This window comes from Diadema antillarum, unplaced genomic scaffold (genome assembly GCF_040938485.1).
Source record: "Diadema antillarum isolate AM-2024a unplaced genomic scaffold, OU_Dant_1.0 seq00000523_RagTag, whole genome shotgun sequence".
NCBI classification, from domain to species: domain Eukaryota; kingdom Metazoa; phylum Echinodermata; class Echinoidea; order Diadematoida; family Diadematidae; genus Diadema; species Diadema antillarum.
The window spans coordinates 560,970-573,548 of record NW_027271475.1 but is presented as its reverse complement, the minus strand read 5'-3'; the positions used below and the strand labels follow the sequence as shown (position 1 = coordinate 573,548).

General features: G+C 36.8%; 1 protein-coding gene across 1 annotated transcript; it reads left to right on the top strand.

The window, feature by feature from the left end:
* Window positions 1-1,774: 1,774 nt before the first annotated feature.
* Window positions 1,775-12,237, top strand: LOC139734303 (DNA-directed RNA polymerases I, II, and III subunit RPABC2-like). The gene is made up of 5 exons (XM_071645098.1): window positions 1,775-1,855; window positions 6,053-6,110; window positions 7,681-7,814; window positions 8,973-9,044; window positions 11,505-12,237. The coding sequence occupies exons 1-5, from the start codon at window positions 1,830-1,832 to the stop codon at window positions 11,590-11,592; spliced, it is 378 nt and encodes a 125-aa protein (XP_071501199.1). The 5' UTR covers window positions 1,775-1,829; the 3' UTR covers window positions 11,593-12,237.
* Window positions 12,238-12,579: the final 342 nt, after the last annotated feature.

The following is a 12,579-nucleotide window of genomic DNA, read 5'->3' as shown; positions in this document are numbered from 1 at the left end:
GCGTCATTCCGAGGAGTAATATATAATATACAATTTGTCTGACATTGCAATATATGTCGCAGTGGGTGGCATGAAAAGTATGTAACGTATCTGTCCAAATAAAAGTGTAGAAAACCGATATTTCAAACATTGTACCGTATTCTCAATAAAGAGCTGTTGCACAAAAAAATCTAAGTACTTGAAATGTATGAAGTATATCCTCAGGGTTTCATATACACAGGGTCATTGCATAGTCTTGTTATTTTCGCAATGCTGTAACACTAAAGAAACTGGTAACGTATCTGGCGGTGAACTTGGCGACAGGTTTTAAAAGGCTATAAAAAAAAGAAGTCAATAAAAATTTTGGAACTTTTTGAGTATTGTGATTAGCACATATGATATGCTCATCGTCCATGAAAATGATATTTGGAAAGTGTGTTTGTGGACGGAGAGGAGCAATAAAACATAATTCTGAAATAGCCGGCGACACTGCGTTTTTGGGGTCTTAACGAAGTTTAACAGCAAAATTTTATGCAAAAAGGCAGACAACCGCATTTGATCGTGTTTATTTTTAACAAATAAAGTCCTCGTGATATATTATAAACATTTAAATAGTATCTAATAGGTTTCAGGGAACCGCAAACTGTCATGGAATGTCGGCGACACCAAAATTCCGTATTTGAACGCTTTTACTGAGAATGGGCCTCCTATAGACTAGGGGATTCTGACATCTAATTCAACTTTTACGTTTCATGACACAGACTTAAAGGCATACTTTACCATTCACCATTTGCAGATGAAACAAAAACCCAGCTTTAATCAATGCTTCAAAATAGTTCTAAGCAGTGAGAGTTAGGGATAGAAACAGCAATGTAAAAAATGAATCAGTATAATAGTTATGATAATAGTTATAATAAGAATGTTTCAAGACTAAACCGTCTACAGTCATGGTTTAACCGCCTAACCACTAGCTTTTTTATTTTTGTTTGTCTGGGTTTTGTTTGTTTTTTCTTTTTGCTTGTTAGCGGATTTTGGGAGAGAAGTGGCAAGAAAAAAAATTGAAGTCCTTTTTTTTCTTTTTATTTTTTTATCAGCCGATTTTTGGGGTAAGAAGTGGCAGCAAAGACAATATAAAAATGAGAAAAAGCTAGATCTGTCCTTGGATACCCCCGTTCCACAGATCCGGTGAAGCAAAGTCGTCTCACGAAATAATCATTATAAGCTCGCTATCGGACGCAATTTTCAGTCGCGTCTGATGGCACATCCTTCCACAGATCTCACCTCTCAAGAAGGAGAAGAAAAAAAAAACAGAAAAAAAAACCACCTACACATGGATAATAGTATGACGACCACGCAACAATGTCGGACGAAAACAATACAGTCACGTATGTCTTTGAGTACTAGATCCTTTCCTATGTGCGCATTCAGTTCGTCATATTTTTTTAAATTTATTTACTATAATTATCATTATCATTGTGATAACAATAGATAAATAAATGAATAAGTAAATGAATAGATAAATAATAGTAATGATGATGATAATAATTATTATCATTGTTACTATTATAATCAATAATAACATTATTATTATTATTATTATTATTATTATCATCATCATCATCATCATCATCATCATCATCATCATTATCATTATTATCATCATTATTAAAAAACAACAACAACAAACAAAAACAGTTCCACTCTAGCTCTAAAAGAGATTTTTTTTTTTCTTCACCGCGGAACGTAGGTGGCGTTTATTCAGTATTTGAATTTCAACATCACTTGCACTGGCAGATTGTTGATCAGCGCGTTGTTCGTTGCATCACTTGCATTTATGTACAAAAAGAGCTATGGCAGATGACGAAGACATTGACAAGTGAGTAACTTCTTAATTAATCGTGTGTTGGCATGCCGGTGTGTTTACATCAGAGAAAAAGGTAAAGTTTCGGCGTATGTACATTGTATTTCTGCCATAGTTTTCTACGAAGTGCGAAACGCGTGACTTCGACATGGCGTGACAATGAATGGCCCCATGTATTTAATTTTGTGTGAGGTGTGTGTGGCACGCTGCACAGCTACACACCACACACAGTATTGAAAGTACATTAGGCCCTGGCCCTACATTCAGGCTGTACAGCAACCTGCATGCAGAGCCCAAGGCCTGGCAGCTCGGCAGGGAGGTCTAACGCACATACAGTTTGTACGTGTAACGTTAGACGTCTATCTCGTACACGCCTCCCTGCTGCATGTATAGCGAGGTACCCGCACCTCGCCAGGGGCCCGAATACCGTCACCCCGCTTAAAATTGTTTTAAGCGCACTAAACAAAAAATTATGCCCGGGACTGTGTTCAGTATGCTTGAAAATTGGCAGGGCCAAGCAAATTTTGGTGAAAACCGAACAGTTTTTCGCGAAAATCAGAAATTTTAATCGGAATAGGACCCTAACTAGCGTTACGTGTTATAAGTATCACCACTGTCCCCGCACGCATCTTTTACGTGTATGTCTATGGGAGCATCACGGTCACCCGCACACGTCTTTTACGTGCTTTGTCTATGGGAGCGCGGGTGACGAGTTGCGGGCCCCTTCCTTAGCGCACAGCTATTTCGCATGGTTCGCGTTTGACGACGATAGCTGCAAATTTTCGATATCGATCAGTGAGCTTGTGATTCCATTGGAATTTTCAGCATTTTTCCTGTATGTGAGTTGGATTTCAAAGAATTTCAGAGGCGAAATATGATTAAAATATGCGCAAACATTAACTATGACGAGGTGCGGGTCACCCAAGTATACTGTTTAAGTGTTTTACTAGTTCTAGATCGAGCAAATCGACTCTTCTTGCCTTTTCAGCAGCATCGCTAGATCTAGACCTAGATCCTATACGGTTAGAACTGGAAATCTAACCCCTTGCTGAAACTTCCGTTTGACACTGAGCTTCACAAATCCGACAAAAGTCTGCTGATTAAGTTTGGCAGTAAGCAAGATCCTGTCTATAATTTTCTACTCTAAAAATCTATAAATTGCTCTGAATGAATTGATAGTGATACACAAATAATTAACTCATAGCATTTTGTGCTGAGTGAGAGTGACATCATTAGTAAATTACCTGGGTATTCAATAAACTGGCCTAGCTAGCTAGCTAGATTTGAATTTACTTGTAGATTTCTAGTGCTGTAAAAGTGGATATTTTCGCGAGACTGATTTTTTGCGCTCGACCCGGTAAGAAGAGTTTCACGTGTTTAAATTCCGTGGAATCAAGATAGTTAGTACGGGAACATATGGCAAGCAAAAATAATCGCGTGCTTTTATTTTCGGGCTAGTTTCTGGTTGCGCGAAATGCGCGAAAATATCCACTTTTACAGTAAATGATCCATGAAGTCTGAATTCACCTCGTTCATTTCTCAAGAGCAGCTGAAGAGTTAAAATTTGTGCATTTCATGAAGTGTTTTTGATGTGATTTCCACATTTATTTCACACCAGTTCCATACACACTGTACACCCATAACCACTTTGAGTTTGATTGGTAATTTGTTTTGTCAATCAATGGAATGGTGAGTATCGATCATGGCCATGGGATAGAAATGTAAGAAAACTGATCTACATGTAGTTCATAGCTGTGTTGTAGATCCCCTACTGTAAATTCTATCCTCTACTGTATATCAATGTAGGAATTTGACCTTACCTGGCCTACATGTAGATGATCTTTCATTGCACCATCTACAGTCAAACCACTGATTATTAAAAGCTCCATCTCAGAAAAAGAACAGTGTATTCGGTACACCGTAAGTCATGAACACCCGTAGGTGGTTTCACAATCAACTCCAATCCACTGTGAACTACAAATTAAATAACTTTGTCTTTGGTTATTTTGGCTTTGGTTGTTTTGGCTTGCTGTCATCACTATGGGGCAAGTCCAAGATAACACGCGCGTTACGTATGGGACATTCAGAGACTTTTATGACCTGAAAAAGAGTGTTAATGGCCTTTGATCATATTGAACTTTATCATGGTGATTGATATCTAGGAGAAGTATAATCATGTAAAAAATTTAGAAAAATGACCTTGACAATTATATTCTAGAAGAGAAAATATGTGCCGTTACGTATGGGACCAGAAAAATTTTGTTTTTTTGAACATTTTTTTCAACCTCAAAACTCTCTGAAAGTATTTCATTCTACAACTTGTAACTCACTGTGATGAAAGTCACAACACTCAAGATTATCACAGGTAAGTTTCATGTCATTAGGCAAAAAGCTCTAATTACAGGTTCTAATTAAAGACAGACATGACGTGTTACGTATGGGACAGTTACGTATGGGACACTTTGTCCCCCATTCATTTAGTGTGTGGAGAACCATGTTTATGGGTATTTTGCATAATTATTGAAGTAAAATCAGTTGAAACTACTCAAATACTGATCCAGATTGTCAAGGAAACAATATTCCCCAAATATTCACCATCATAGTCATATTCAATCATATTTTCATATTTTTATGACCAACCTGAGTATGCATGCCCATTGTCCCCCATTCGTTTAGTGTGTGGAGAACCATGTTTATGGGTATTTTGGAAAATAATTTTGCAAAATACCCATAAACAAATTTTTGCATGATTATTGAGGTGGAATTAATTGAAATTACTCAAATACTGATCCAGATTTTCAAGGGAACAATATCCCCCAAATATCTACCATTATAATCATACTCAATCATATTCTATATTTTTTATGACCAAACTGAGTATGTATGCCCTATTTTTATCAGGATAGTTACTACTAAAAAATTTGATTTTTAAGTGTTTACTTCCACTGATGAAGGGCAGTTTGCCATTTAGTTTCAATAAAAAACAACTTGACACAAGAAATATTAATTTTAAGAGGTTATAAGCAATACCTGCTGCGTGGAATTTCAGTAATCGAGTAGATGTATGATGTCTGTCTAGCAGTCAAGTCATTGATTTGAATCACACCTCAGTATGTATACCCATGAATTTTGTTGTGGCTACTACTGGAAACTGAATAAGGACAATTTGTGTATCACTTGCAATTAAAAAAAAAAATCATTTTACTTTATTTTTTTTTTATATCACAACCGTTTCACATTGGATCTCCATCAAATTAACTTTGAATTCCTCTAGTCTTAGAATTGTATGCTCTTTAAATAGTCATTCATATGATTGGTTTCCAGTCATCTCATAAAATGTTGAAAACTGAATCCCCATTTCTACAAAAACTATACAATGTACCATCCCTTTAATGCTGCTTTTCATTGTGTATTTTGCCATCTTCCCCTCCCCCTTTCTGAAAATTGTTCAGTCAAGTATATGTATTGTTTCAAGTGTCTATAACTCAAAAAGTAGCTACAAAGTTGGGATGCTTTCTTCAGGATGATTGACCATTTGTGTACTGGAAGACCTTCCCAGCTAGCTACATGCATTCACATGCAATATATATGAGGATGTCCCATACGTAACGCATTTGTCCCATACGTAACATTATTTCAATGCCTAATAAAAAAATTTTCTTTTACTGTTTTTTCTTTTTTCTATGGTATTTAATCTCTCTAAACAATAAATTAGAACTTTCCAAAAGGGCATTCAAATAACCTTAGCAATTTCAGAAAAAACCTAAAAAATTGACCTCATTTTGTTACGTATGGGACATCTCATGATAGGACACGAGCTAATTTGCATAATCATTTGCATAATCCCTAAATTGTCATAACAAGTTAAACTATTTGATGAACTTCTTATGTCCACATATTGATCAAATAGAATTTGCTTTCCTTTGAATAAATATGAATTTTTATAAATGTCCCATACGTAACGCTGTGTTTTACATTTATGCAAATGAAGCCCTTGCAATTTGCATAAATTTACATAATATCATTTTTTCCTCCATGGAAATCAAAACTTCAACTCATAAGCTTCAAAATGATACCAAATATGTCAATATTGAGCAAAGATGAAATTTTGCCTTCTGAGGGGACCTTATCTTGGACTTGCCCTATGCTAAATGAACAATCCAAGTAATTTATGTTCTATGCCATCACTGCTTTCTTTCTCATATCTCCCAGCTTTGACGAAGATTTTGACGATGCAGAAGAGCCCTTGGATGGTCTTCAAAATGAAGAGGTATGAATTTGCCAACATCGCAAGACAAACTTTCTTCCGTGCCATCAAGCTGAGATTTGTTATGTGTACCATTAGGGTAAAGAGTATGCCAACAAAGTTTACTTCAGGATCTTTTTTTTTCTGAGAGAGAGAGAGAAAAAAAAGAGAAAGGTAGGCCAGCATGATACAACTTAAATCAATATTTGAATCATATCTTATCCAATGCTGCACACTGGCACTGGTCTGACAGTCCCTGACCAGTAAAAATCACTGTGGGACCAGTAACTTTTTCAGGAATGGACCAGTAAGAAATAGAAAAAATGGGCACCTACTGGCCTGACAAGCAGGTCAGACCAGTAGAAAAATTGGGTTAGTGTGCAGCCGTGTCTTATCACATGTTGCAAGTGACAGAGATGATGTAACAAAAGTATACATTCCAAGCTTCCCTATTTTCCACAATCTCTGATGATTTGCTTCCATATGATCTGGGGTCTGATTCATGAAGATGTTTGCAAGTGGTGCAAATGGCATCAAGTGCAGTTGCCATAGCGATGATCTGGGTGCTCATAGTGCTCATCCTCGCTACTGCCATAACAACAACAAACCTTTTGAGTTACACTGAATGGAAAAACACAAGTATGAAACCGGCTATGCTGTCAAGTACAAAGTTCCTTTCAATGTTACTATGCAAGGTGATACCAGGGGTGGATCCAGGAATTCTGTAAAGAGGGGGGGAGGGGGGGGGGGGGTGCAACTTATATTTCTGGTGCCAGTTCGGGGTTTCATTTCATTTCTTCTTTTTATTTCTTTTGTTTTTAACGAAAAATAAAAGGGGAGTGCAACCGGCTTCGCCCCCCTCTGGATCTGCCACTGGATACAGTGTTCTTATGATATCTTCATATGTGTTTCATAACTTCCCATACATGTATTTTGCAACAAAATTCTATAGGTGTTCATTTCATTGTGAAAGCTAAGGAAGCAGAGTCCCTTATGTTTTACCTATTCCCATGCTTTGCAATGACTGAGCAATGTTTAATTAATGTACAAGGTAGGCATTCCTTGTGGCCATTCATGAGCTAAAACTAGTTTTAGCCTCAGTAAAATCATAGAATCTATATCATTAAAGTTTGTCTGCAGGCAGATGGTCGTGGATTTCAATAAATTTATCATGAACTTTGGCAGACTAGTTGCGATGGAAGCCACCATTGTTATGGAATTTATTTTCTGTACGATATGAAGTGTTCAGGTAGATACATTGTAAGTGACAATGTAAATCTTTAATATTTCCAATATGCTTAAATTGCTTTTGTTTGTGGGAATCCTGATCTTACTGTGTGTGGTTTTTCTTCACTACTTAAATTAATTTCAGTACACACAAAAAAAAGTCTGACCTTTGACAATTTTTTTTTTCATTTCTTTCGGCACAGAATACAGTAAATGATCTATGGATTTATAGGAAAATACTGGGATATGATTAGATTCTTTGCGATGTGCATTTTGAAGTGAGATTTTCAGGATCTCCATCAAATGAGCTGGTGTAAAGGGGATTCCTGGGCGATTATTAAAAGACTTTCCTCTGTAAACCTTGCAGGAGGTGGAGGACGGAGACCATGTTGAGGTCCTGCCCGCTGGAGAGGCCGTCCAGCAGACTGAGCGCATCACAACGCCCTACATGACCAAGTATGAGAGGGCCAGAGTCCTGGGTACCAGAGCGTTGCAGATAGCGTAAGAGACATCTTCCAACTACTAAACAGAGCCCTGTGTAGCAATAGTGTTCCTATGTTGGCCTGACAGGAATTAGTTCTATATTGTTTTGTTGTTGTTGCTCTTGTTTTTGTTTCTGTTGTTAGTATCGTGTTGTTCGCTCAGGCACCATGGGATAGTTTCCACAAGATGCATTTGAATGTAGTCTACTTTTAGTGCAAGGCTGTTCTTCTGTCAAGTAACATACTGTAGTTTTATGGCATAGAGCTATCTTCCCAGTGGTTGATGGAAGGACACTTTGAGTGTACAATGTGTATGTAATTGGTAAGAAAGGCACTGCATTTTTCTTGTTGAGAGTGTTCTTACCCCACCCCCCCCCCCAAAAAAAAAGTGTATTTCTTATCCATCACATCTATTTCATTTATTAGATAACCTTGTCCAAATCAACCTTTTTATTTTAGCATGATCACTAAAAGTATATGTAATCTTTAAAAAAACACACCATAAAACCCTGATGTTATCAGAGAATTGTTGACTGATGTTAGCAAATATTAATGTTTGATGACTTCATCAGGTTGTCGTGGTGATTGATCACATGTCAGAGACTATCATCCACTTGACATATACCTCCTCAAATCAGCATTTACTAAAAATGAATTCAGAAGATGTCAAAATGTGATACCATGAAACAAGTGCTCCGACAATTTATTTATTTATTATTTATTTTTATTTTTATTTTTATTTTTTTTTATTTTATTTTTTTTTTTTGGGGGGGGGGAATAATTGTGGAGGTACAATCGCAGCTTGCATGAGTTTGCCGCTTACTTGAAATGCGATACAGTGCTCTCCCGTTATAACGACACAGTTATAACGAAATTCTGGTTACAACGAAATAAAAATTCAGGCCGCAACATTATTGGCTGTATGTGTTTTTATTGTTTATTTGTTCAATTATAATGAAATTTTGATATAACGAAAGAAAACTGCCGGTCCCGAGGACTTCATTATAACGGGAATCCACTGTATTATGATTCAGTAGACTAAGTGGAGTTTCTCTTTCTACTCCACAATGTGACAGTCACAGAGAAGTCAGCTCTAAACTTGCAAAGCTTTTATCAGGCAACCAAATGCCACTGACCTAAAAACATGGTTCTGTCTTGTGGTGTTTTTTAACTTCAGAATGAATGCTCCTGTCATGGTGGAACTGGAAGGTGAGACTGATCCATTGCAGATTGCCATGAAAGAGCTCAAGTAAGTTGAGGAGGGAGATTTGGTTTGAGGGGATCGAGAAGACCAACTTCCATCATTCACATTCAAGAGAAATAATCACTTAAAAAAAAAAACACACACACACACAAAAGACTCTGCTTTATGAATGTGGAGGTATAAAGAGATCTGATACGTCCAAATACCTTGTACAGGTTCCAATGGAGCAAACCTCTCTGTTTGTAATTGTTTTGAGACACTGAATTCAAAGAATGATGAACAGAATATCTAGGTCCCCCAAATTGACAGTCAAAAGTAAAGTCATTCAATTAGAAGAGAAAAAGTGTTCCATAAATTTTATTGATCTTCTGCAGGGTGGTTATTAGCTACCTGGTAACTCATACTTATTACTGTAAAGCAAGAAACATAACAAATTAGTCAATAAATGCGATTTCAGGGAATGAAACTATCACTTATTACCTACATCTTACAGAAAACCCCATTTGATTTGCTTCAGTTGTCATTCACAAAAAAATGGGATCTGTGTAAAGCATGTCAGATATCCTTTCCCTCCAAGTCTTTAATGAGATGCATTGTTCATTGTGTTCATGCCTTACAAATATGTAGCTGTTCATTGTGTTCTCGCACAAAATTATCTCTTTTGAAAAAGTAACTGTTTCTTTTCATTTGGAACTAACGGAATGAATAATTAATTACATTAAAAAAAAGGAAACAAATTTCTGAGTATTGCAAATGTTAGTAAGGAGTGAAAATGAAGGATTAACAAAAGGTATTGATTTATTAATACCTAGACAACTGGAAGGGTTGAGCGCTTTCTCTTTTCTTTTTTTTTTTCTTTTTTTTTTCTTTTTTTTTTTCTCTCCTTTTTTTTATTGAGGTGATCATGAACAATGATGTTTACATTTATATCTATGTACTTATACTTTGATGTTATAGTAGTATTTGAATTCATTGGTTAGTTGCCCTGTCAGTTATGAGCAGAATACATTCATTCATGTGGATGCCAAGAGCATGTAAATGCTAAACTTTGAAAAAAAAACAAAAAAACAAAGTCATGACATGCTTTACGAAGATCCACATTACTCCATGACCACTGAACCAAACTGAATGGACTTTTGTGCAAGATATACTAGTAGGTAACAAGCTACGTGTATCGTTTCATATCCAGAAACAGCATTTAGATTGTACACTGTATTATAATTTTTAAAGTTATATGCGGAAAGACCATTTTTAAAATTTTTTTCACATGCTGTATACATCTGTTACTATTCAGTGAAATTATATGAAGCACTGAATTCCAAAACTCTTTGATCTTAAATCCAATTTTGCTGAAATTTGGAACATTTTCTTCATCTGATTTTACTTGTTTGTTGTTGACTAGAGTTAATTCCATATTTACAAAAAAGGGACCACCATGCTAAAGGAAACTTTTGTTTGTTTAGTGTTACTTTAAAGACACATGTCAATGAAATTTCTATCACATGGCTACAAAGTCCATCCTGGACTCTGCTTCAGCAGTGCTTCCTTTGGTGTAAAGAGATTCTCAGTGTACAACTGTATGTCACGACAGCCCCCTTTTCTGTTGACCTGGACCAATTCCAACCATCCATACACAAATTTGACAAAAGTGCGTGCAGAGTACACAAGTCTCGTTGCCTACATGTATACCTCATTTGATCCATTGTGCACATATCAGAAATAGATTTTTTATTGGTGTAATGCCACAAGGCACAATGATGTTTTATCAACACTTGATATGGAAGATTGTCTCCACATTTGATCTCTTATTGCAATATATTATGTGTGCATGTGTTTGTGTGTGTTCATTTGCATGTCTGAATTTTTGATTGCCATGTACATTTATGGTCTAACCCAGAGGGGGTTGTTCTACTTTGACATTGAAATCAATTTTCTCCTTTCCTAATCTTGACCAAGAGATGGGAGAAAGGTATATTGTGTTTGTTTGTTTTTTCTCTCTCTCTTCTATTCCTGATCTGGCAAAACGTATAATTTGTCAGTGCATTTATGCGCATGTTTTACGCTTGATTATCATCATGCATTATGGGAATATCTATTTGCCTTTCTTATGGGAGTTTAGACGGATGCAAATTGTCTCTGTCAACTCAATAGCATGTGTGCCAATTGTTTACCCCCCCCCCCCCCCCCACCCGAACTAGCGTTTGAGTATTGGTGTCAGCTGGTCATGACATGTTCATATTGCCAGTGCATTTATGCACATGCTCCTTTACATGCGTGATGGGGATATCTATTTTGCCTTTCTAATGGGAGTTTAGATGGATACAAGTTGTTTCACTGTCAACTCATTTATTGCACATGTGCCAATCATTTAATTTTTCTTTTTTTCTTAACTGGTTTATGAGCATTGGTGTCAGCTGGTCATGACACGCTCATATTGAATTCTTTGAACTGATGGGAATTTAATGTAATGTGTGATTTGTCTTTCTGTTACATTTCCTATGGCAGGGCCAGGAAAATACCCATCATCATCCGCAGGTACTTGCCGGATGGGAGTTTTGAGGATTGGGGATGCGACGAGCTGATCATCGACTGAAGGCATGGATGCTGGATTGAGGAGGTGTGGCGAAGACCAAACATGTGTGACGGCATATCTGGCGCATTCTTGACCGTAGTTAGGCTGTGCTTTCCAGCGCTGATTTGCCAAACTGCTACTGCTGAGATGATGTGTGTCACAGGTGTGGAAGGTTTTCCAAACTGTCATTTCTCCCACAGTGTTGTCTGGAAGGAGAATTCAGTGGTCTGTACCACCCACGCAGCCAAGTGACAACAACGGTTGATCGTCTAGACGATGTGTAAATAGATCTTACGCCAAGATCACAGGTGATGTGATCCTATAGGAGAACAGACTTAAAAACCTGACCACATCGCTGATGTGTTGTAACTATGTACTTTTTACCATTGATGTAATGTATCTTTGAACTTCATTGATAAAGTAATGAGGCACCATTACCCTCACAGGTTGTAAGTTCACTTTAATGTTACAATTTGTTTCCTTGTTTTTCGCATTTTTTATCATAAAAGCATAGATAAGAGATTGTGCTTGTTTTCCCTGCTTGTCTTTTTGTAAAGAAGATATACGTACCAATATTTTGATATTAACACCAAGTGTCATTTCGGGATTAGGACACAAATAAAAACAACAATCATTCCTGGTCCAGAAAACAACCTTAAACAGGAATATCTCTATGAGGTTTAGATACTGTCCCACCCCATGCCACCCCCCCCCCCCCCCCAAAAAAAAATGCTTTTTCCTATCTCCCTCTTCTTCTTTTATTATCATAGAAAGAACCAGCTCTTCTCCAATCTTCTTAAATTTTTCCGATTCAGGTTTTTTTTTTTTTTTTTTGGGGGGCATCCATTTTCATCATCCTGTAGAGTGCTGGACGTTGTTTTCATACTGCTAGTCCACGTGATTAACTCTAGGTTGCTGTACTCATTCTCGCAAAAAAAAATGCTGACAAATAAATGTTAATTGCAATGTGCTTTGCCTCATGCACAAGAAATTGTACTCCGAATTGAT